Raw genomic sequence first — 23,325 nt, forward strand, 5'->3', positions numbered from 1 at the left:
TTCATTTGTTCTGTTCAAAAAGAAAAAAAAATCAATGTCTATTGTCATTTATATGTGTATCTACAGTATTTATCTCTACAGTCATCCTAAAGTGTGAAGACAGCCCACGCATATATGTGATAAAACTACCTACAATAATTTCCAGCAAGAATTCTTTGTATTTTCAATACTTTACAGAAGGTGTTTTTAAAAGGAGAAAACTCATCTGTCCCAAGATGTGGTCTGTCTGTGTTACTCAAATAATCATATCCCTCTATAATCTATCGGCAGTTGTGTTTGGATGTTTTGTTGGCATCTCTTCCAATGAAAAACATGTGAAGAAAAAAATGAAAACCAGTCCTTGCTGTAATCACTTAGCGCCCCCTATCGGCCGGTTCCTCCAGACACTTCACAAAAGCCTGCTCTGGGTTTTCATGGAGGATTACACAGTTTTATGAGTAGATCACAATCTTACTTTAGAACAAAATGAAGCGAAAATTGAGAACAGCTTTTCCTCTCAGAATAAAACCACAATGACTCACCCTTGCTTCACGAGGCATGAGTGAATTATTTACATTTATCCAGTGTTTATGATGGAAAGCCTGACCCTGTAAACGTGTCCTATCAGGGACATGCTCTATGTTTAAAGAGTGGAATGATTAACATTTGTTACCGAGATTTATGGTGATTTATACTTTCTTTGCGTTGGTGAGAACTCCGGATGAACTTTTTATTGTGCCTTTAAAAAGTTGGCACATTCGCTGCAGCCCCCCTCCGGAGCAGAAGGTGCTGATCCACTGTCGCCAGCCTCGGCTTGACGCTGCAGAAGAAGAAAGTTTACTTCCGCCTCGCTCCGGGGACGTAGCTTCCTTTCTTTCCGTGCTAACCACGAAGTGAACACGCGCTTCTCCGTCTGCTTCACGTGAGTGTCTTTTTAATGAAAATAACGTAGCAATCACCAAGAAAACAACTTTACTTATGATCCAGATCAACCCACCATCTTTATCGGTTGCATAAGCATCCCAGTGAAGTCCACTTTTAGTGAATTAACAGGGTTTGACGGACGCTTTAGCACAGGCTAAGCTAACGGGTGGTAGCGCGAGCGAGCAACACGCCGCCGCGCTGGAATCTTTTCCTTCTCTCTCCACAATGTTTTAAGGCTTGTATTTTTTTTAATTTAACAACCACATATTTCTCTATAAGATAAATATCCAAGCAGATGTATGAGTTGGACTGTGCTGAGATTTATTAATGGCAGCAAAGAGTCCAGCGTACAGTAGATCGTAATCTGTTCTGTCAGACCTCTTGTTAGAAACGGCATTACTTTGGCGACTCGATCATGTTTGTATTACTTGATAAGTATCCATTTCTATAAGTTGAGCAGATTCCGTAGACGGGCTTAATTCAAGTTTCCATTGCAGTAACTATATTTCAATAGATGAAATGTCAGTTGTTTGTAGTTATGGGTTGATTTGAACTATTCAGCTGTGTTAATTCTCTGCATTTTCTGTGGCTTTCAGTATGCGTTACGTTGCTGCTTACCTCCTCGCTGCCCTGGGCGGAAACGAGAGCCCGGCGGCCGGTGACATCAAGAAGATCCTGGAGAGTGTTGGCATCGAAGCTGATGACACGCGGCTGGAGAAGGTAAAGAGCAGCCCTCTGTCCTCCTGTGGTTTGGCTTCTCCAGCACGTGTCTGGCATGGCTTAGCTCTCTTCTGGTTGCTACACACCTGATTGCAATGAAAGGCTCCTTATTGATAATTTATTGCGACCCTGGTGATGGCATAACGTTTATACAATCGGAAGAATGACATTCTTTGTATTTGTTATATGTATGTGAATTGGAGCTCTGGTGATTACGTTTCTCTGTGTGAGATGAATAAATTCTTCACAACTTGACACTCTACCTTTGATGTAAATATACATGATTTCATCCTCAGGTGATCTCTGAGCTCCAGGGCAAGAATGTGAACGATGTGATTGCCAGCGGTGAGTTTGATGTTCAGTTTTTTTCCCTCATGTTTGTTTCTAAGTGTTGTAATTGATAGTGATTGTTATAGTTTTGGTGTAGGTAGCAGATGAAATTACTTTACCGTTGAACTGTTGTGACTCTTCAGTTTGAATGAGAACCAAATCCAGGCAGGCTACATTTTGTGTCACAGATGATGTCTTCTAATTCACATTTACTACCAGTGTACATTGTTGTAAATGTACGCTTTTATTTGTCCTCAAACTCAAATTTGATAGGCTGTGATTACAGCATAAGTGTGAAAGAGGCATTTACAGACAATGCAGGTTTATTTGAAAATACTGTGATATTGTCAATACACCAAGACTAAATGTTTGTTCTGACTCAATAGGCTCTTCTGATTTTGATCCTTTTCAAATTGATTAATTCCAAATTTGAAATGATTGCTTTGAAAAGTTTTAATATATCAGGTTATTTTGGATGTTGATGTACAAAAACTCCTTGATCATTTGTAAGTTAAAAATAAAGCATAATTTCAACCATCACTTTATTATGAATATAATGTTCAGTAAGTGAAACGAGTCTCAACTTCAGTGAACTTGATGTGAGGAAAAAGTGAATTCAATCTAAAGATTGTTGGCAAACTAAATTGCCTGGTCAGCTGTAATAGTTGCTCAGTGTTTGTGACCTGCCTTGTTCCTGACTGCTGAGTGTGAATGTTCCCACTTGAGCTTTAATGTCTGCCAAATGTCTCCTCAGGCTATGGTAAGCTGGCCAGCATGCCGGCAGGTGGAGCCGTAGCCGTTGCCAGCTCTGCAGCTGGTGGCGCAGGCGGAGACGCAGCTCCCGCTGCAGGTGAGCATCGCTACTTAGCACCCAGTTCATTAGCATCAGGACCGCTTGGCACACGGTGTAAACCGCAGACTTTACCTCCAGGTTATATAGTTCATGTTCAGGTTTTGTTTTAGGATTGTTTTAGAAAGACCGGATGTGTTAGATGCTGTGAAGTGTTAATGCTCACTGCAGTAACTGGGACATTTGAGGAAATTGATATAATCAGCAGAAAATAATCCCGAGTTGTTTTGTTTTTCAGCTGAGGAGAAGAAGGAGGAGAAGAAAGAAGAGTCCGAGGAGTCTGATGACGACATGGGATTCGGCCTGTTCGACTAATCTGTTCAAAACAGGAATAAATGTTGTTTTAAAAAAAACCCAGTTTCCGTTTGTATTACTTTTTTTTTTCCGTTACTGTTATTGTTGATATACAACTCGTTCAAATTTACTTTTCACGTTTTTCCAAGAATAAAGTGCATCACATAGAAAGAAGATCAAATTGAACTGCAGTTGGAGTCAGAAGTTCATGTTTCTCTGGAACTCAAGATGAGTTTGAGAGTTCAGTTAAATTAGTTAAGAACTTAGTTGAAGTACTTGACAAGTATAATCCACAAAACCGTGGGTGTTGCTCAATTACAACCATGACTTTGGGGGCTTAGGGTTAAATATGATTTTGAGACAGTTTTTTGAGCAACCCAAAAAAAAAGGGATGCTTTTACAATTCTCAGTTGCTTTGGTGTATTTCTCACATTTTTTTACATTTACACAACACTGCAATTCTCAAAAAAGTTAGTACAAACCACAAAACGTAGTTGATGAGCAGCAAAAGTGTCACTTGCTCAGAATGGACAGTTCATTCCTCAAAAACAAGTTTTTGTGTGGAAGTGTCAGTGTCATCAAATGAAAAGTCCTGACACTGAACTGGTTAAGTCAAATGGCTTTCACTCAGCAAGTGTTTTCCAATAAAAAAAGAATCTGATCTTGGTAACGCAACCTGAAAATGCTCAGTACAGCACTATATACCATTTACAGCCGTTTGGAATCTTCACTTAAGTTTTTAGTGAGGTAACTGAGTACAAGATAAGAGTGACTATTCAGCATTTGCAAGTAGAGTTCATCCTGACCAACATGACATAAGCAAAATGATCATGTTATAAAACAGCAGGGAGCTGTATGAAAGCAGCTGATGCATGTCCAGAAGCATTTGTAATTTGTTGGAACTGCTACCATGATGTGTACAAATGACTGGATGCTGAGGAGGTTGAACTAACTGTTGTGCAGATGTTTAATAGTAATGTGAGGAATGCACAAAGGAAACAGGAAATGTTAGAGCAACAAATTAGAGCAGATCATGTGTGGGTAATATCTTTTTTGTCCTCCAGGGGTCAGTATTAAGTCCAAAATGTTAGAAAATCCTTTACAAAAAAAGTACAATTTGTTCTGTTCCCAACTTAAAAGTGTAATGTTCTGGTAGTGAACTGTCTGTTGAATAATTGGGCAGATGGATCAGAGATCCAGTGGAATAGTTTGAAGTAAAACCATTGTCCAAATTCAGTTGGGTAAAACTGCTTCAGAGGCCTCATCTCTCTGAAGCTTAATGCTCATGATTCTAGTTGAGTTCAAAGAAATGCTAAAGCAAACCACAATATGAAACTCTTTAAATCAAAGTGAAATAAAACACAAAATGAAAAAGGTGGAAGTCTATTTTGCCAAGCACTTTAAAGAGCACAGCGAATTTGAACACAAGTATTGACGTGAAGAAAAAGGTATTTCACACTCTGAACAATGATGTGTTACCACATTTTTTTTTTTTTTTTTTTTTTATTACCACATTCAATCAAGTTTCTTATTTAACTCTGTAAACTCTGCTTTTTGATTCATGGTATCAAATGGTATTAAATAAAATCAGCCTTTGTTTAGACAAATACATCCTGCTAAGCTCCACGGTCTGTTTTTGAAGGACGACCTGGCAACTCAATGCCAAAAACAAATCATCTCGATCAGAAATCATGACTTTCAAACACTGAAACTTGAATATGTAAAATAATTCACCATAAAATACAAATCAAGCAAGTCTTTTAGAGAACTATTAATCATCAGGAGGTTAAAAATATGACCACCACCACGTGACCCATAAGTTTTTATGTGATATTGTTCAAAAAACATTGAAGTCATCATCTCCAAGGTGACGCCGAGCTCACACGAGAGGAACCAGACACTTTTCATGTCCCTCTTCGTTACGTACAGTGGAGAGATTTCGTAATTCAGTTATTCCCTTCTGTATGTTTGTTGTGTTGTTGGTACTTTAAAGATTTTTTTTAATTTATCAAACAACTATTTTTTTTTTTTTTTATGTCTGATGGTGGATGGAGGGTATTTCAAGGAGAAGCCTCCTCAGCCTCCAAAACTTTAGAAATGAGTGTATAAAAACAGAAGCCCACCTAACTGTTGTCTCCCTTAGAAAATGATGTTCTAGTCAGCATTTCTTTCAGCATTTGCTCAATTGTTAAGTCAGTTTTCAGATCGATGACGTACTTCCTGATACCTCACACTACCCTTGAGGAAGCTGCTGATTCTGACATTTCTCAACAGCAGTGATTCCTGGGATTTCACAATGTGTGTCCCGAGTGCATTTCCAGGCTGACGAGGCGTGACAGATGGAGAAAGCAGGTGGGGGTTTGTCATGACCTCTTAAATGTTTTTGAACATTGTGGATGGGACTTTGAAGCACAGACCTTAGTGTGTGTGTTTTTTTTTTGTTTCGTTTTTTTTAAGAACAGATGAAATATACAGGATTGCAATTTTCGAAGACACTTTCAAATCCATGTCAGAATAGCATCATGTGGCAAAAAAGATGGTCATTTTCATGGAATGGAAGGTATCCCTCCCACAGGGCTTTGACACTGATACTTTGGGCACATGTGCTCTCAAATGTGTTCACTGAAACAATAAAAAGACAGACTGATGACACAGCTGCTCTCCAAAAGAAGGGTGTAAGTCATTCAATGTGTTTAAGTCTTCCCCATGGTGGTCTGTTGGTGTTTGAGACAGGAACAGAAGGAAGCTGACAGAGACAGAAGCAGCCTGGGTTACTAAACAGAGCCATATCCTACCAGGAGTCAACCGAGGATAGATCTAAGCCAAAGAGAGTGCATTCATGGGCAACATCTGTCACCAGATCTGTTTCCACAGGTCATTGACACCTAATGCAATGAAATAACACTGGCCCAGCTTAATTATTTACTTTATATATTTTGTGTAAGTGAATTGATGTTCATATTATATTAATATATTCTACTTTCAATTTCTTTATCACCATAAAAACTGTCTATATCAGCATGATGTTTGCCCTTTGTTGGACCTGATACCCTTCTTTACATTTGATATTCTTCTCCATATCTAATATACTTCCTGCACTCATCAGGGTTTTTTTTATAATTGCTTTAATTTCTTATTTTTATCTTATCCTCTTCTAATGTAACAGTGCAGTTTACAGATATATAGAGATAAGATATTATTAACAATATTTAACAATATTTTTGTTAGATAAAATTTGTTCTGTTCAAGAAAAGAGCGAATTGAGAGACGTTAATGATTAGCGAACGTAACCACGTCACTATGGACACGCCCCTTCGCTGACTGACGTCACGTTTCCTATTTATTGACACGGAGGCCACATCTGCCCCATCAGACTGTGTCGCTTTTCGGGACGGTGAAGGTTACCTGCTTCAACAGTGTTTGAACGGCAACCTTTTAACTGTCTCCCAACTCTTCAGGACGCGGACACTCGGCTTTGATCGCTCAGCTTTACCGTCGAGCTGCTCGCACGTAAAAACCATCCGCTCGCCGAAGCCTCTCCAGACGCGCACTTAGCTAGCTTCCAGGCTAACCGTTTGTTTTGCTAACTACGCCGCGAGCTGCGATCTCCTCATCGGAAGACCCTGCCGCTGAGACCAGGTAAGAATGACCCGCCGACCTCCTCACGTGTGTGTAATGAAACGAGAACACCGTTAACGGGAACTGCGGCCTGTGTGTAGCAGTGTGGCGCTGTACGGGTTGTTTATCACCTTGTAATCGTGCGCGTGGCCTTGGCGCAGTTGTCTCCCCACGCCGTGCGCATTGTTTTCTTAACAAACACGAAACGTTACCAAATGTAGATACTCTTTTCAGCTGTTACTGCCACCCGTTCTTTTGTTTAATAAAACAGGAACCATTTCTTTCCTTATTCTTTTTAACCCATATTTCGTATGCACGATCAATCCGTGTGTTTATGGAGCAATCGGTCTTCCCTGAAGATGACAATGGGTTTTAAAATAACATTCTCTGGCCAATCCGTCTCTGAGTTGAAACAACTGTTTAAATAGTTAAATACCTTTGAGTACTTTTGTATGTAGAGCTGCACTTTTAAGTGGTTATTCACTGCATGATCACGTTTTATGTAACCCATCCAGTTTGTCGACCTACTTTTCAAGTGAGTTTTTTTTTTTTTATTTGTTTGTTTGTTTCAGAAACATGAGTTCCCAAGTGAGACAAAACTTCCATCAGGACTGCGAAGCTGCAATCAACAGGCAGATCAACCTGGAGCTGTATGCTTCCTACGTCTACTTGTCCATGGTAAGAGTCCAACATGTGGGCAGAGGGGTGATGATGCAGCAGAGTCCAGAATGAGCAGCTGTGGATGGAAAAATCCACAAACAAGGCAATTGTAAATGCAGGAAGAAGTGGTTAGAGAAAGGAGGAAATGTCTATGCCCATTGTTTTCTTTTTTTTTTTTTTGAGAAGTAATTTTATTTGCTTCATTGAATTCCTTGTTATGCAACTGATCTGCTGAGTGTTTGGAGAAAGCACGCGAGAAGTGTGGATGAACTTGTTAAATAGCCTATTACATCTATCATAAAGCCACCAGTGGAAAAGCTGGTCCACTTCATGTGATTGGACTGAGTTTAATGGTGTGACTCTGTAATGACACACAGGTTGGAAGTTTCCAGATTTTCTACTGAGGACAGAGTAATATCCTCCTTTGAGAACAGTATACCTCATCAACTCAGTGTTGGCCAACAAGCTTAAAGTTTCTTAATGTTGGGATTTTATCTGTGTACCCAATTTGCTTCTGCTTCATGGATATGGATTCATTCTGAAAGCATTGTTTTCTCATTTCTCTCACAGGGTTACTATTTTGACCGGGATGATCAGGCATTGCACAACTTTGCCAAGTTCTTCCGTAATCAGTCGCATGAGGAACGCGAACACGCCGAGAAGCTGATGAAACTTCAGAACCAGAGGGGAGGAAGGATCTTCCTCCAGGACATCAGGGTATGAGCTTTGCGGCAATAATTATGTTTGAACCCTTCACTGGGTGCATCGCTGTTGGTCCCGGGCTATCTTCAGACTGGGAGGGTGGTACTGAGTTGAGGAGATACGGTGGGGTGTGAGTGTGCTCTGCTTCTTATCTGTTGCTGACACTCGTCTACAACCCCCGTAGCTCAGGTGAAGCGTTAAACTGTAAAACAGTCCCAAGAGATGTGGTCCAGTCTTATCTTTCCCCCCCACTTTGTGTCTGACTTGCTGTTTTCGACCTGCTTGTGTTTTGCAGAAGCCCGACCGGGATGAGTGGGGCAGTGGTGTGGAGGCTCTTGAATGTGCACTGCAGCTTGAGAAGACCGTGAACCAGTCACTGCTGGACCTGCACAAGCTCTGCTCGGATCACAACGACCCACACGTGAGTGTTAACCTCACAACCAAACCATTGGGGATCATTTCGTCACTAGTTGTCTTTACTTTCGCCATACAGCTCAACCGTTTGACCCGAGCTGTAAATCTTCCCTGTAATCTAGCTGATTTTAAAAGATAACACAAACGCTCTGTGTTTTTAAAGTGCTCCTGATTGATTGAACTCTTGTGTCGTTTCAGTTGTGCGACTTCATCGAGACCCACTACCTGGACGAGCAGGTCAAGTCCATCAAAGAACTGGGAGACTGGGTGACCAACCTGCGCAAGATGGGCGCTCCTCAGAACGGCATGGCCGAGTACCTGTTTGACAAACACACCCTGGGCAAAGAAAGCAGCTAAATTGTATTCACGCGAGCTTTCAATGTATATTTGTGTCTTGCTTTCAAATGTTTTGAGAATATAAAGCCATCTGCATGATACCGCCCAGTTATTTGAACTCGTTTTCATCTTGTAGCCGTTTTCGCATCACACGAGGATAAAGCCTCGCTGGTTGTCAAACTTAACTCACCCAGCTCCCCTATTAGCTATGCTCATGTCTTCACTACATATTAAGCTGTGCCTGCTGCCAGGGCTTGTTTATCTGACCAAATAAAACTGAAACCTCTGGATTCTGACTTCTGTGTTTTCGCCCATCTGTTGCCAAAACCGCTTTGATCTAAATTGAGGAACATGACTGAAATATACAAAAACTCCTCAGTTACACTTCCCTTTTAGAGGGAAACATAACTGATCTGTCAGCTGATGGATGAATGTAACAATGAGAGCAGAGTGAAATGAGCCTTTATGATTTATCTATTTTTGTTTCCTGTTTTTGAAGGTGAAACTAACGGTGTGAACACACCATGCAAATCACTGTTTATCTGAGAGTTGAACATAATGACAGTCTTTACTCGAAGCCTGGGATCTTTGGGAAATGGTGACCGAATGTCCCTAATAAGCAGCTTGATGGGAAACTAATCTGTCAGAGTCTTAAGTTTGGAGGCTGTTGTGACGTCGGTAAAGTGTTTCCAAATATGAGCTTCTGAAGTCGCAAAGATTTTGTTTCCCAGACAGGTTAAGTAAGTAAAAAGGAATTTCTAGCTTATACAGTTCACCTTTATTTACGCATATTAAGCATTATTTAGGTGAGTGCGTCGAGTTTAAAGCAGTTTTTGTTTTTCAGGGACACGATGAACCCAGCATTACAAATGAGTCTCCCTTCATCGCTGATGCTTCAGCAGAAATCAATTTATTCAAATGTAACTTTCAGCTTTATTACATTTATTGTATTGTAAGCAGTAAAGTATGTTATGCCTTGACCGTAGGAAATAAGGTATTTCATAAAATGTTTCTTTGATGGTGTGTTTGCACCATTTAGGCAAGGCAATAAAGAACTTTACCAAAAAAATACTTCAAAAGCAATTAAGAATTTTAATCTTCAATGATCAAGGTTCAGTTTTTCACATGAATGATGCTCATTTCATGTATTTGTTGGGAATGAACATCAGATGTTTTATATTTTATTGAAATAACTAACATTTTTTAATTTCACCTTTTATACAGATACAAAATATCTATTTTATAGCATAAAACAGTGGTTTAAAAAAAGATTAAAGGTCAGTTTTGTCATTGCAAGCATTACAATGTAATTAAAAATGAATTCTTTTATGTTGCAGTCAAGCTCACACCAGTTATTTTTGTCATTGCAGTGTTCAAATCCTCTGCTTTTAATGTGTTCTGAGCCATTGACTTGGAATTTGAAAATGAAGCTGAACAACAAAGCTTTTTTTTTTTTTTTTAAGAAAAAAAAATTGCTTAAAAAAACATCAAAAATCATGCAAGTGCTGTTGCTGGCTATAGCTTTTCTTTGTAAATAATAATGTACCTTTTCTTTATCAACAGCACCATCTGTAGCAGAGTCACTTTACCTTTATACTGACTTTCAAGGCACATTTCTCAAACAAAGTAAATAGGATTTACTCTTTCGCAATCTGTCTTCTAAACAAACACACAGTACTCTGCTCGTCCAGAAAAATAAAGTCCTTTAAAAAATGGAAAATAAAGGCATGAATATTATTTCTAGATGTCAGAAGAGAGTTAATGTTGATGACAATGAGTAAACTAAGAAGTGATGTGAGTCATTCTTTTTTTTGTTTTTGTTTTAGGAGATCACAGCAAATTGAACTCATGTATGCAAATACACACTGAGAGGAAACTCAAATGCTCACAGGTGTTCACTCAATACAATCTATGAGAAAAACACATCACAGAAAAATTTATTTACCAGGTAAAATTGTCAAAAACAACATTGGCACGAAGCCACAGGAACTTCTTTTTTTTTAAATTATTTTTTTATGGAGAACGGAAAGAGCTGCGCTCAGCACCGAGTTGATCAGGAGCCAGCTGTGGTCAGGCTCAGGCCTCTTCGAGCTCCACCAGCACACCGTCACAATCTTTAGGGTGAAGGAACATGACAGGTTTCCCATGAGCACCTATCCTGGGCTCAGCGGAGAGAGTCCTGATGTTCTTGGCTTTCAGGTCAGAAATCGCAGCGTTTATGTCGTCCACCTGCAACCCAGAGAAAACCGTGGTTAAAAATTCACCTCAGTTCGTTGCACAATCTGGACTGTATAGAAACTCTGCTGTGTTGGCAGACTGGGTCCAACGTGGTTCTACAATGGCAGGAATGCTTTAAAGCATATTCTGAAGGGTTGGTTCAAAGTTTGAATAAAGTTTCAATAATTTTGAGATTGACTGTGGCTGTAGTTTTGTAGTTTTTGGGGCAAACGACAGGAATCAAACATCATCAAAACCTTAAACAAATTTCACACTGTTGCGCATTTAACTTCACTAATGTGACTTTCCTTGGCGTTTTCTGAAACGCATGTAAATAATTCCAAATTCGTATGAGGATGGCATGTATTCAAGGGAGAAGAAGAGGCTCTCTGTCTGAAACATGGTTACATGATAAAATTTCAACAAGACATTGAAAATTTATACTGACAAAAAAAAATCATTGCATATGTGTTCTTTATCTCTATTCAAATTCCATATTTATGGAAATATAGAACCAAAAACATAATTTATTGTATTAATCAAAGAAATGTATCAGAAGATATTCAATAATTTATTCTCACACACAAAAACACATAGAATTTCGGCAACATTATATTTCAGAAGTACACTTTTTGTCACATATGTAAATGTATGGCACTATTTGGTGGATTAAATTTTAGTAAGGACCCAGTGTCTTTGTTCTGCTTCATTTGGACAGATCCTATCAGAATTCACTTTTTAATATTTCATGGTAGAAAATGCACGTGTAGGAACTTAAAATTAGAATTAAAGTGGAGCATTTTGGCCTACTGCCATGCCTCACAGGAAAACAGATATCCTGGTTGGACAGGTCAGCCGGGTGGATTGTGGAGGCTCACGGTCATGTATCCACAAAGCAAAGCCATTATTAATGGAATCAGTAACATGACTCACCTACATTCTCAAATGACAAAGTGCTGCACTGTCATGGTCACATGACGGTGTCGCTCACAAGAACTGTCTCACCTCAATGCAGATGTGGTGCATCCCTCCAGACTTGTTCTTCTGTAAGAAGCCAGATATGGGGCTCTTCTCCCCGAGAGGATGGAGCAGCTCCAGCTTGGTGTTTCCCAGCTCTACAAACACTGTGTAGACGCCATGCTCAGGCAGGGGCACCTTGTCGCTCACTGTGGCTCCCAGCACGTCTCGGTACAGAGCTGTAGCCTTCTCTATATCAGGAACAGCAATGGCAATGTGGTTGAGCCTCCCCAGTTTCCACACAGACCCGGGAACTCCCTGATGAAGCGCCGCAGTGGTTGAGAGTGCCCTCACTAGTGTGACTCGAGAGCATCTGGAGAGGCCAGCTAAGAGAAGAGCAAAATTAAAATACAGTAAGATGAGCTGATGGTGCACTGGTTCAGTGAATCAGTAAAAAGAAACAACTATGACACACAGCTCTGCATGTCTGAACAATGTCTACACATTCTTGGATGTGTATGTGGGGGTTTTCTTGTGGTGTTCTGGCCCTCTCCATGTAGTTTATTCTGCTTTTACCCCACTGTCAGCTGAGGCTGCCTTCTGCTACTCACAACGTTAACCCAGATAAGACAAGTATAAAATAAATGGTACCCAAAGGATCCCAGTGAGCTGGGATCAGCTCAAGCACCCCAGACCCTGTACAGGAATAGTGTAAAAGACGGATGGATGAGAACAGACTAGATGCTATAGGAGGTATTTTGTACCATCTTGTGGAACAAGCTGGCATTACATAAGACCAGTGCGATTTCATGTGGAAAAAAAATATGAGCACCGATGCTATTGGATTTTAATTTGACATTGTGTTTGTATTGTTTGTTTGTTTGTTTTCCCAATCAAACTAAAACTAACATGCTATGCACCGCTTTGCTAAACCATTTAATAAATTCACCAACAACATGACTCTGGGACACTGTTGAGTCTCTCCTAGTTCTGAAATAACAAAAAAAGTCCGTAGAGATGAACCATGTTCAGTTAAGTTGCATTTAAACAGCGACGCGTGTGAAAGAAATTGTATTTCTGATCAAATGCGACTTTAGAGATTATGATCAGTCCTGTTTTTCAAAGACACAACGATTCCAGTGGTTTGACCACCAGTTCAACGCATCTCTGCATTCATTAACCAAAAGGTAAAAAAGAGGCTCGATATTTTCATTAAAATGACTTTGCATCACTGTTTTAAAGTAAGTTTGACACAAGCACCAACACAACACATGTACGTGATGTAACATTATGTTCTCATTTTGTAGTTCCGCACTGCTTCTGCAGACAAAACAAATTAGGCTATGAATAAATATATGGCAGGAAAATACAAAGTGATAAAGCGTAGATTCTGTGGTTAAACAACGATCGGCACAAACTAACCTGCAACCTTCAGCACTGCGGACGCCATGTTCGTATGTGGGAACCAAAGTGCTGCTGCCCAGAGTTTCTAGAGGGACCTGTTTTCATGAGGGACACAGTGCACACATGTGAGGGAGAAGCCAACATGGCTAGCGGAGAGTTCAGCAGTGTGCTGGAAGACTGTGTCAACAAAATACACGCCAACACAGCACAGCCAGAGAACTTTCTGAGGTGAGTGTTTGTTATTTTTGTTTTGTGTTTTTAAAAATGTTTAAAAGCCGTAAGTTTTTGAAAAAGCGATTTAGCTAATCGAGCTAAAGCTAACAGTAGCAGTATATAGCCCACACTTTCATTGGCAATAATCAATCATATAAACGGTTTCAGACTATATTTATCTTTTACCGACTTGAGGTTCCCTCTTCATTCCACCTTGTAATCAATCGTGTTTATTTTAAAAACATGCAACCAAAGTAAAATGTACGGTACATTTCTGCAAAGAAGTGTTTCACTCAACCCTCTACGAACACGTCAATGTTTCGATTTTGTTTACTACTTTTTTAAAGGCGAGTGCATTGAATGCTTAGTCCAACAATTCTGTGTTGTTAAAGTTGTTCTGCATGGATATATTTCTGTGGCTGAAACTAAAAAAGTTTAATGTTCATATGTAAGGCCAGTTGAGTGAGGTGATTTTTCTGAGTCGTCTTAGCCAATCAGAAATCCTCAACACCAAATACTACATGAGTGCAAAGCTAGCACAAGAAAGCATAATATCATGTTAAAATAGTAAAACAAACTAAGTACCTAAAAGGTACAAGGCAAACGGGTGTCGAGTTATTTCCTAATTCCTTCACATCAAATAAAAATAGAAAAATGCCAGTGCTATGCCAGTGTTGAAATATATGAAAATAAGGGTCAAATAAATGGCAGAATGCAAAATTACCACATAAAGCTCACAATTAATTGAGAAAAATTATGAGACATCGAACACAAGTGTGTTCCTGAAATCAAATCAAAATCATGCATGCCCGATCACACATGTCAAACAGCTAGAGTGACCATTAAATATTGCAGAAGTTGCATCATTATGGATCCATACAGCTTGATTGCTGTAAGAGTTCATGCTCGATTTTATTTTATTTGAGAACTTAAGCCTCTATGAGCTGTCAAGCCAATATTGTTGTGAAAAGAAAGTAACCGGTACCCTGTAAACTACATTGCGCTCTTGCATTCAGCCATTGTTGAATGGACAAATAAATATAAAAGAGTCATCGTCTTTTTTGATTCTACATCCAATTCAATTGCATTTTTCCTCTCTGCAGCCTCCAGGATGAAGTGGCAGCTGATTTCACATCACTCACCAAGACGCTGTACGACCTCCACAAAGCTCAGGAGCCTGCACATTATAAAGGCAGCCCGCTGGCTCAGCTGGTTGTGGAGAACTTCGACGAAGAGCAAATCTGGCAGGAGTTAGAGCTGCAGAACAAAGCTGTCCTCAAACGCTTTAGAGATGCCATTAATGAGGCTCAGTCGGACAAGACATTAACGGTTCTTGAAGAGGAAGAGGAGAAGGAGGAGGAAGAGGAAGAAGAAAGTGGTCATGATGAGGAAGGAGCAACAGATGATGTCGATGAAGATCAAGATGAGGAATCTCCCAGACAGTCGAAGAAGAAGGCTTCACAGCCAGAGGATTACTCGGAAGAGGACTCGGATTTAGATTTTGATGTGGACGCTCTGGAGAAACAGAGGAAGGTGGAAAGAAAAGGCTCCAGAACAAAAGTGGTTCCCTCTGAGGTCGATGATCAGTTTTTCAAACTCTCAGAGATGGAAACGTTTCTCGACGATATGGATAAGCGGGAAGGAAAGAAAGATGAGGATCAAGATAACATTGACTATTTTCAAGATCTGCCCTCTGATGAGGATGAGGATCTTGACCTCGAACAGATAATTTCATCCAAAAAACAGAAGAAAAGTTCGGTATGCAATTCGCTCCATGATTCTGCTTCCTTTATGGGGTCGGGCAGGGATGTGAAAATGAGGAGTAAGTTGACTTTTGTTTATTTTGACAGATTAAGAGCTCCAGGAATCTCAAGTACAAGGACTTCTTTGATGCTGTGGATGGTGAAACGGCCAAAAGACCCGAAGAGTCAGATGGAGATGATGACAGCATGGATGAAGGCCAGAATGACGGTGAAGAAGAAATGGATGATGAAGAAGGCGATTATGATGATGAAGAGGAGACTGACGATGAGTGAGTATGATCAGAATGATGTAATGTGTGTCATTTTGTGTGGGGTAGACATATTTGTTTGATTCCAGCATGTTTATCCTTTTTTTTTTCCCCTCTTTCCCCTCTTTTTTAGTCACCCAGCAGCAAGTCGATCCAAGGCGTCTGATAAGAAGGTGACCTTCAATCTGTCGGAGGATGAAGACAGTGAGGGAGAGGACGTGGAGGATATACTTGGAGGAAAAAGTTCAAGCTCTGCAAAGTCTGAAGTGAAGTCGTCATTCGAGAAACGGCAAGAAAAGGTAACTAGGTTCCCTTTTCCCCCTTTTTTAAATTTATATTAGAGCAGACGTTTCTCATATGAAATTATATCTTAAAGTGAGATTTGTCCTCATTTGTTACATGTTCACCGCAAAGTTTCTTTTTTTCTCTGAATAAAGGTAAAGTGGCAGAGTAGCGCACACAGTGATCAGTCTAGGACATATAGGACTTTTATTTTGATGCAGAACAGGAGAGCAAAGGATGTAAACTTAAAGCCATATGAGAGCTTTAACAAATATGAAATTTTGAATATGAAATTTTGTTCTTTTTAGAAATAATTTCTAAGTATTGGAGTGGTTGTGCATCTTCCCTTTCTTTGCTGGAATGTGATGCACAGCGTAGTTCAGTCTGTGTCTGGGCTTTTTTGCATCGAGTCAGTCAGGCTGCATGCACATTTACCTCATAAGGTATTTTCCCTCCACTTGCTTGCCAACCAGAACAAGCAAACGGCCTGCAGGCCAGAACTGGGACCTGCAGGGGTCATGGGATAACGGGTCAAAGACAATTTTACAGCCCTTAAATCAAACTAGATCTCTTATTCTGGTAATAAAAGGGTTAAGATGTCTGAAAAGGATTCACAGGTTTGACCCTCGAACTGGCATCTGTTCATATTCTTCAATAATTTCCCCTGATTTTGTTCTCACCTGCAGATGTCGGAGAAGATTCAGCAGCTGGAGAGCGCCGCTCTGGGAGAGAAGCCCTGGCAGCTGTCTGGAGAAGTGACGGCACAAACCCGTCCGGAGAACAGCATGCTTGAGGTGGATGTGGACTTCGAGCAGGCCTCCAGGATGGGTGAGAGGCTCCTCTGAGTTTGTGCTCTGCAGCAGTGTGTCAGCGAATTCACATTTTTAGTACATCTGCTGTCTCGAAGCTTTCATTACGTTCATACACACCCTCGTGCATCGGTGGCGCTATGGAAGGTGCTTTGACCTCTATTGTGATCTGCTCTTACAAATGATCATAGCTGTAGATATGCGGTCATGTTAACGTTTGATTGGTAACTTAAAATCAGTGTTTCTCAACTGGTGGGTGGGTCGCAAACCCATTCTCCGTCTTTGCCGGGGGGAAAAAATAAAATTCAGGGAAAAAAAATCCTGACGGTCCACTCACACTCCCCCCTGTAATGCAGGTCCAGTCTCACCATTTCACACCACAGAAGTTTGTTTTGATATGCTTATTGAGCCTGGAGGAATGTATGCATGACTGGGACCATATGAGATCGGTGTTTTTGATGGCAGGCTGGAAAAGCCTCTCCAGTTGTGGTGCAGCGCTGTGATGAGCACAGCTCTTCTTATATCTGTGAATGTTTCTTCACGGCTCTGTTCTGCTGAACACACTGAACACTGAGCTTTGTCGACTAAAACTTCAGCCTTTGGGAATCTTGTCAGGAGAAAAAAAAAAAAAACATCCCTGGTTCTCCCATTAATTCCTCCGAACTTAGTATTACAACAAACATTAAAGTGAGAGCCGCCTCATTTACTGACTGATCAGAGAATCAAAAGAAAAGGAAACTTCAGAGACTTTAGTGTTTTGAAATTACACTTTTTGTTTAATTATTTGGAATCTGTGTATAAATAGTGGTAATGAAGAGATATTGTTTCTTCATGGTGTTGGTTTTGTTTGACTCGGTGAGTGTAGATTTTCAGCTAAATCTACATAAATATAGCTTCTTTTTTTTTTTCCCAAAAAAATCTCAGTAGTTACCGGTATATAGTAGTAGCATGAAAACATCAAGTGAATCTGTTCATGAAATGTCCTGGTTGTTGTGTTGCATTGTTCTGATTAATGCTTGAATAAGTGACTGAATAGTTTTAGTAGAGCTCTGTTATTTATTCACTGCTAGAAGACTCAGCTAAAGCTTCATGTTTTGAGCCTTTTGAAATTACTTCTCAGTAGTTTGACTTTTTCATGCCCATTGAAACACTGAATTTGTAAAAAAAAAAAAAAAAATGCAGAACTTGCTTAAGTAAAGAGTTTTGGTTTAAATTAAAGTGCAGCTAAGACAATATTTCATTTTCTCTCACGCTGTCACTTGCTAGACGTTTTGTTTTATCAGGGAACTTGGTTTTTGTGTTGACATACTGTGGGTTTTTCTGTTTGTCTATCTCAAGTTGTAATTGCACTGACTGATGTTGGGTCCCGAGTCGGACCAGTTGAGAACCACCGCTTCAAATCAGATAAAATGTAGCTTCATCTGATTTGTCCAGCTTCCTCCCATGGCCCAGAAAGAGCCTGTGAGGTTAATTGGTCGCCCTAAATTGCCTCGAGGTGTGAATGTGAGTGTGTGTGGTTGCCCCTCCATGTTTTGGTCCTGTGATGGACTGGCAACCTGACCAGAGTGGACCCTGCCCTGACTAGAGGTCGACCGATAGATCGGTTGGTCGATATTTTTGGCCGATAGATGGACTTTTTTCAACATTGGCATCAGCTGATGTTTATATATAAAAAAAAAAAAAAAGCCGATTTTTTGATCAGGTACCCGTATGGCCAGCTGCCGGTCCTGATGGAAGGACAGAGTGGAACTGTGGAGCGGTATATCCCCAAGAGATACAGTAGGTGGCGGTATGCACCTAAGTTGTTGGTTGCCACCCACTGATATTCCAAAGTAGAAGAAGAAGGACTGAGGGGAGTGAGCCCAGGCTAGACTGTGCTCCTAATCTGCTTACTAAAACAAATGGTTAGAGATTTGTCTTGGCAAGAAAGAATATGCAATGTTGATTTAGCCTTTAAAAGTCTTTACTGGGTCATTATCAAACTGTAAAAGTCAGCCGTTTGACTTTCAGTGTCAGGCTAAAGCGTGCATCATGCATGCAAGTTTATTACCATATAACTTAACTATATAGCAAGGCTTTAAAGAAATACTCCGAAGATTTTGGACCCACGCCCTTTCCCTATCATTGACAAAGTCAGACAAGCTCATAAATACCTTTTTTGTGTCTCTGCGTCCAGTGGCTGGTTTTTTGTGTGGGTTTTCTTTAAAGATTTGTCATGCTTAACTGCACTAAGTCTTAATTTATTAGCTTTTGGAAGTGTTCTTTTTATTCTGAGATAACGTTTATCTTTGATACTTGAATGAGCAATTTGCACTAAAACCACTTTTCTGTTTACAGTTTGATGGGGTAGTGTGCTTTGCACTGTGGTCGTTGATACCTGAAGTCAGGATGCTTGAATCAACAATTTGCACTGAAATCACTTTTCAGGTTACTTTGTGATTCTATATTTTTATTTTATAAAGTTTAAGTGTTTTTGAAAAAAACTTTGAAATAGTTTAGGTATTTGCACTGAAACAAAATGTCACTCAGGTTACTTTTTGGATATTATTGTACTTTCTGTGTTCAGTTTAAGTTGAAATAAATGTTAAGGAATTCTACTATTGTAATTTTTAACATACACGTTTATACTTTTAGTGGCTCAATTGTGTTTCATAATCAATATATTTTTTTTCATATATATAAGCATATCGGCCTTGAATATCGGTTTCCAAAATTGGCCTTAGATATCAGCCATCGGCTGAATTAAAAAAAAAAAAAAAAAAAAAAAATCGGCATCGGCCTTTGAAAATCCCATATCGGTCGACCTCTGGCCCTGACCCATGAGCAGCTGGGATTGGCTCCAGCACCCTGCCACCCTGAAAAGAATAAATGGCAGAGGAAATGAAATGAATTAAAAAATGTTTGTTTTTCAGCTCCTGCGATTACAGAGGAAACGACTCTCCAGCTGGAAGATATAATCAAACAGAGAATTAAGGACCAGGTTTGTCTCCAATGCTTCAGTTTCATATTGATTTAAAAATGCAAAGCATTGGGGAATTTACTACTTTTCACTTGTTTCTTGAAGGTGTTCGATGACGTGGTCCGTAAGGAGAAACCTAAAGAAGAAGTATTTGAGTACAAGAAGAGATTAACTTTGGACCATGAGAAGAGCAAGCAGAGTCTCGCCGAAATCTATGAGCAAGAATACATCAAACAGTCTCAGGTTGGATTTCTGTCCTGTTTTTCTTTCTTTTCTTTTTTTTTAATCTCTGCTCTAATAAAGGTACACCTCTACTGTATCTGATTTTTCCCTCTGTTTTGTTTCTCATTTCAGGTCAAGGCTGAAGAAGAGGAAAACCCTGCCCATGTAGAAATCCAAAAGCTTATGGACACGCTCTTCCTCAAGTTGGATGCTCTTTCCAATTTCCACTTCACACCGAAACCAGTGAGTTTTGTCTTCTTTAGCTGAGGGACATCGATCATGCCTTAAAAAGAAATGATCATGAAGAAAGATTAGTGATGTCAGTCACCTGAGTGAAGGTGGTGGAACTGACCATTTTATTCAGGTTCAGACGGATATTCATGACGTCTTAGATTGTAGTCTGGAGTTTCTGATGGAAGCTCTGCTCTCTGTCTGCAGCCGGTTCCTGAGGTCAAAGTGGTCTCGAACTTACCCACCATCACCATGGAGGAGGTGGCTCCAGTCGGCACCAGCGACGCTACGCTGCTGGCTCCAGAGGAAATCAAGGTTTGCCACTGATTCATAAGCAAATGTCAGTTTGATGTTGACGTCAAGAGAGGCAGAGTGTCTCACAGTACCGTCCTCTGTGTGAAGGAGAAGAACAAAGCAGGGGAGATCCTGGGCGAAACCGAGAAGACGGCCACGGACAAAAAGCGCGAGAGACGCAAGAAGAAGAAGACGAAGCACCTGAAGATCAAGGAGAAGGAAAGGAGGCAGAAACTGAAAGAGGCCAGCGCGCCCGGCGAGAACAAAAAGCCATCGAAGGCCGAAATGACAGAGAACCTGAAGAAACTCACCAAAGGAGGCAAAGCCACAATACTCAAGGTGAGCGTCTTATCTGCTGTTGTTGTGCTCAGGTCTTTCTACATCATTGTGATTAAGTCTTAAGTAATCATTTATGTGTGTCGACACAAGATCAGCATTAAAAAGAATTTACAAAACATAGCAGCATCCCTGATGAATGATCCAAAAACCCAGAATGCCTGGAGAACAAGCACAGATTCCCTGTGATGGCAGCCTGTTTCAGATCCTGCTGTCGCTTCATTTAAACCCACACAGTTCACATTATGTGAAGATCGGCGATCTGTAGAGCGACAAAATCACTCACACAACCCCTTTGTTCTTTGGTGGGCTACGAGGCCTTCCTGCTGGTATTACATGACGGATGTAATGGCTATGTAATGCAGAGCCCTCTTAAATTTCTTACAAAGCACTGGATTATGTGTCACATGTTCATAAACTCTGCTTTGCCATTAAAGTACCTTTACCATTACACATGACAAATCCAAAGGACTTCCTGTTAAACCCGGTCCGAACACAGATACTTGTCCCTGAGTAGGTGCATGAATGAAATGAATGAGGGGATGTCTCGGAATTTTTGCGACTTAACCCAGAAAAGACTGAGATTAGTGTTTTCAGCCCCAAAGAATAAAGATGAAAGGTCAGCGCTCATCTTGACTCCATGTCACTCGGGACATCATATCTGGGTGTAATTATGAAACTTGAAACTTGTTCATCAGCAGACTGAGTTATGATAACGTTGGTGAGGATTCTGGATGAGCTACACTTAAATCTGCAAACACACGGTTAGATTTTGAAAGGTTATTTTGTTTTTATGATAAAAATGTTCCAAGAAGAAACTTTCAAAATCTAATCTAATTGTAAAAGTGTGTTTACAGGGTAAGTCTAGCTCATCCAGAGTCGTCACCAACACAAAGGGCGGAGCACATTATGCATATCCTTCATGCATATTTCTTTAAGAATACATCATGGATAAATAAAACAGCTGATGGCACAGGTAGAACCGGTCCTTGATCAGCTGAATCATTACCTGCATATTCCCGTCACAGGCCAGTTTCTGTCGAGGGAATTCCCTGCCTCAGTTCCGTGCCACACCTTTCAATCCCAAAATAAACAATGCATGGACCGTTAGATAATGCTTTCAGAGTACCTGCGGTGACTCAGCTCACACACTGTGTTTTGGTTGCAGGACGAGGGAAAAGACAAGGCTCTGCGGTCCTCTCAAGCCTTCTTCTCACAGCTCCAGGACCAGGTCAAAAGTCAGATCAAGAGTGCAAAGGACCAATCGTCCAAGAAGAAGAAAAGCAAAGAGCTTTCAGTCAGCAAGCTGAAGTTGTAACTGTGGTGGTGCAGAGCGGACAGTCAACTGTCTTTGTACAGATTTTTTACAAGAAATATATTAAATCTGAATATCCTTATGAAATGTTTCCGTTTTCATTAAGCGTGCCGAATGTGTTCCCACTTGATTCACAGACCTGTTAGAAGACACATTTGACACATTTTTTTTTTTTGTCCAGGTGAGGCTTTAGGCGGCTGGCACCGACTACAAGCACAACAGCTTCCCAGAGTACCTGGTGAAAACACAACCATGCACAAGTACAATAAGTAAACAGTATACTTTAATGCAGAGGTCAGCCACATGGTACCCTGTACATCACCCGAAGGGAATCATGATGTGACTTGGAAATGTGAGATTTAATTGCTCTTATTGGGAGGCTTAAGTTGATTTCACCAGATGACTCGTCTTAAAATGAATATCTAAGAAAGCCCAGCAGTCACTTCCCACACACTGAGTGACACAACACAGTATTTCACCATAATTGGCACAATTTGGTGGGTTTCCTGTATTTTCAAAGCACAAAATTTTTATCAAAGGCAGATCATATCTAAAAATGACTTTCAATATATTGTGATGAAGCTATCGGTCTCTTTGTGGGAGTTGCCTCCGATTGTCGTGATGATGAGTTGCTGTTGTTTAAGCCTGTGTAGCTTCAAAGTATAACCAGTTCCATTTTAACAATGCTGAGGTTCTATTTTGAATCTTCATGTTTTGCGCTGATGACTGAAACGTCCTCTTACCAGGTTTTTCGATTTTGCAGATGAGCAGATTTTAAGGTGCTTTTCCTTGCACTTAAATATCTAAACTGTTTTTCTCTCCGTTTGCCCTGTGGAAGCCTCAGGACTGGGCCACTTGGTGAAGCAATGGTAAATGCGTTTGCCTGGCCTTTCTGAATGGTGTTTGCATGTTCTCCCGGCGTGTGTGGGTTTTCTCTGGATACTCTGGTTTTTCTCCCATGTTTTACTTGCCCATTGTCAACTGGGATTGGCTCCAGCAACGCTGTGACTATGAGTTGAATAAAGGAGTATAACAGAAGGATGAGCTAATGATTTTGCAGCACTTTTTGCTATATATTCAATTTCATAAATAGAATTATAAGTAGTAGAAGTGCAAAAACTACGCAATGAACATTTTTTTTTCTAAACGTTCAAAGTTTGAGTAACTCTGAATTGTTTTCCTGAGTACATTTTCTCTATATCGTAACCAAAAAAAGACCATCATTCTGCTGTCTTCTTTTACATGTCT

The 23,325-nt window shown here is 40.3% G+C and overlaps 4 protein-coding genes across 4 annotated transcripts; 3 read left to right on the forward strand and 1 right to left on the reverse strand.

Moving 5' to 3' along the window:
• The first annotated feature begins 805 nt into the window (after nucleotides 1–805).
• Nucleotides 806–3,147, forward strand: LOC115380975 (60S acidic ribosomal protein P2-like). Its single transcript, XM_030082360.1, has 5 exons — nucleotides 806–901; nucleotides 1,500–1,623; nucleotides 1,920–1,968; nucleotides 2,708–2,803; nucleotides 3,042–3,147. Exons 2-5 carry the CDS (start codon nucleotides 1,501–1,503, stop codon nucleotides 3,116–3,118), a joined length of 345 nt encoding a protein of 114 aa, XP_029938220.1. The 5' UTR covers nucleotides 806–901; nucleotide 1,500; the 3' UTR covers nucleotides 3,119–3,147.
• Nucleotides 3,148–6,442: 3,295 nt separating this feature from the next.
• Nucleotides 6,443–9,123, forward strand: LOC115390963 (ferritin, heavy subunit). Its single transcript, XM_030095065.1, has 5 exons — nucleotides 6,443–6,736; nucleotides 7,288–7,393; nucleotides 7,946–8,092; nucleotides 8,373–8,498; nucleotides 8,690–9,123. The coding sequence occupies exons 2-5, from the start codon at nucleotides 7,292–7,294 to the stop codon at nucleotides 8,846–8,848; spliced, it is 534 nt and encodes a 177-aa protein (XP_029950925.1). The 5' UTR covers nucleotides 6,443–6,736; nucleotides 7,288–7,291; the 3' UTR covers nucleotides 8,849–9,123.
• Nucleotides 9,124–10,632: 1,509 nt separating this feature from the next.
• On the reverse strand, nucleotides 10,633–13,523 carry mcee (methylmalonyl CoA epimerase). The gene is made up of 3 exons (XM_030095180.1): nucleotides 13,424–13,523; nucleotides 12,050–12,387; nucleotides 10,633–11,056 (listed from the first exon to the last, which is right to left on the reverse strand). Exons 1-3 carry the CDS (start codon nucleotides 13,449–13,451, stop codon nucleotides 10,904–10,906), a joined length of 519 nt encoding a protein of 172 aa, XP_029951040.1. The 5' UTR covers nucleotides 13,452–13,523; the 3' UTR covers nucleotides 10,633–10,903.
• On the forward strand, nucleotides 13,475–22,159 carry mphosph10 (M-phase phosphoprotein 10 (U3 small nucleolar ribonucleoprotein)). The gene is made up of 11 exons (XM_030094676.1): nucleotides 13,475–13,633; nucleotides 14,722–15,376; nucleotides 15,469–15,650; nucleotides 15,763–15,928; nucleotides 16,598–16,739; nucleotides 19,633–19,700; nucleotides 19,785–19,922; nucleotides 20,034–20,144; nucleotides 20,340–20,447; nucleotides 20,535–20,765; nucleotides 21,931–22,159. The coding sequence occupies exons 1-11, from the start codon at nucleotides 13,509–13,511 to the stop codon at nucleotides 22,078–22,080; spliced, it is 2,076 nt and encodes a 691-aa protein (XP_029950536.1). The 5' UTR covers nucleotides 13,475–13,508; the 3' UTR covers nucleotides 22,081–22,159.
• The last annotated feature ends 1,166 nt before the right edge of the window (nucleotides 22,160–23,325 follow it).

Source organism: Salarias fasciatus, chromosome 1 (genome assembly GCF_902148845.1).
Source record: "Salarias fasciatus chromosome 1, fSalaFa1.1, whole genome shotgun sequence".
NCBI lineage: Eukaryota > Metazoa > Chordata > Actinopteri > Blenniiformes > Blenniidae > Salarias > Salarias fasciatus.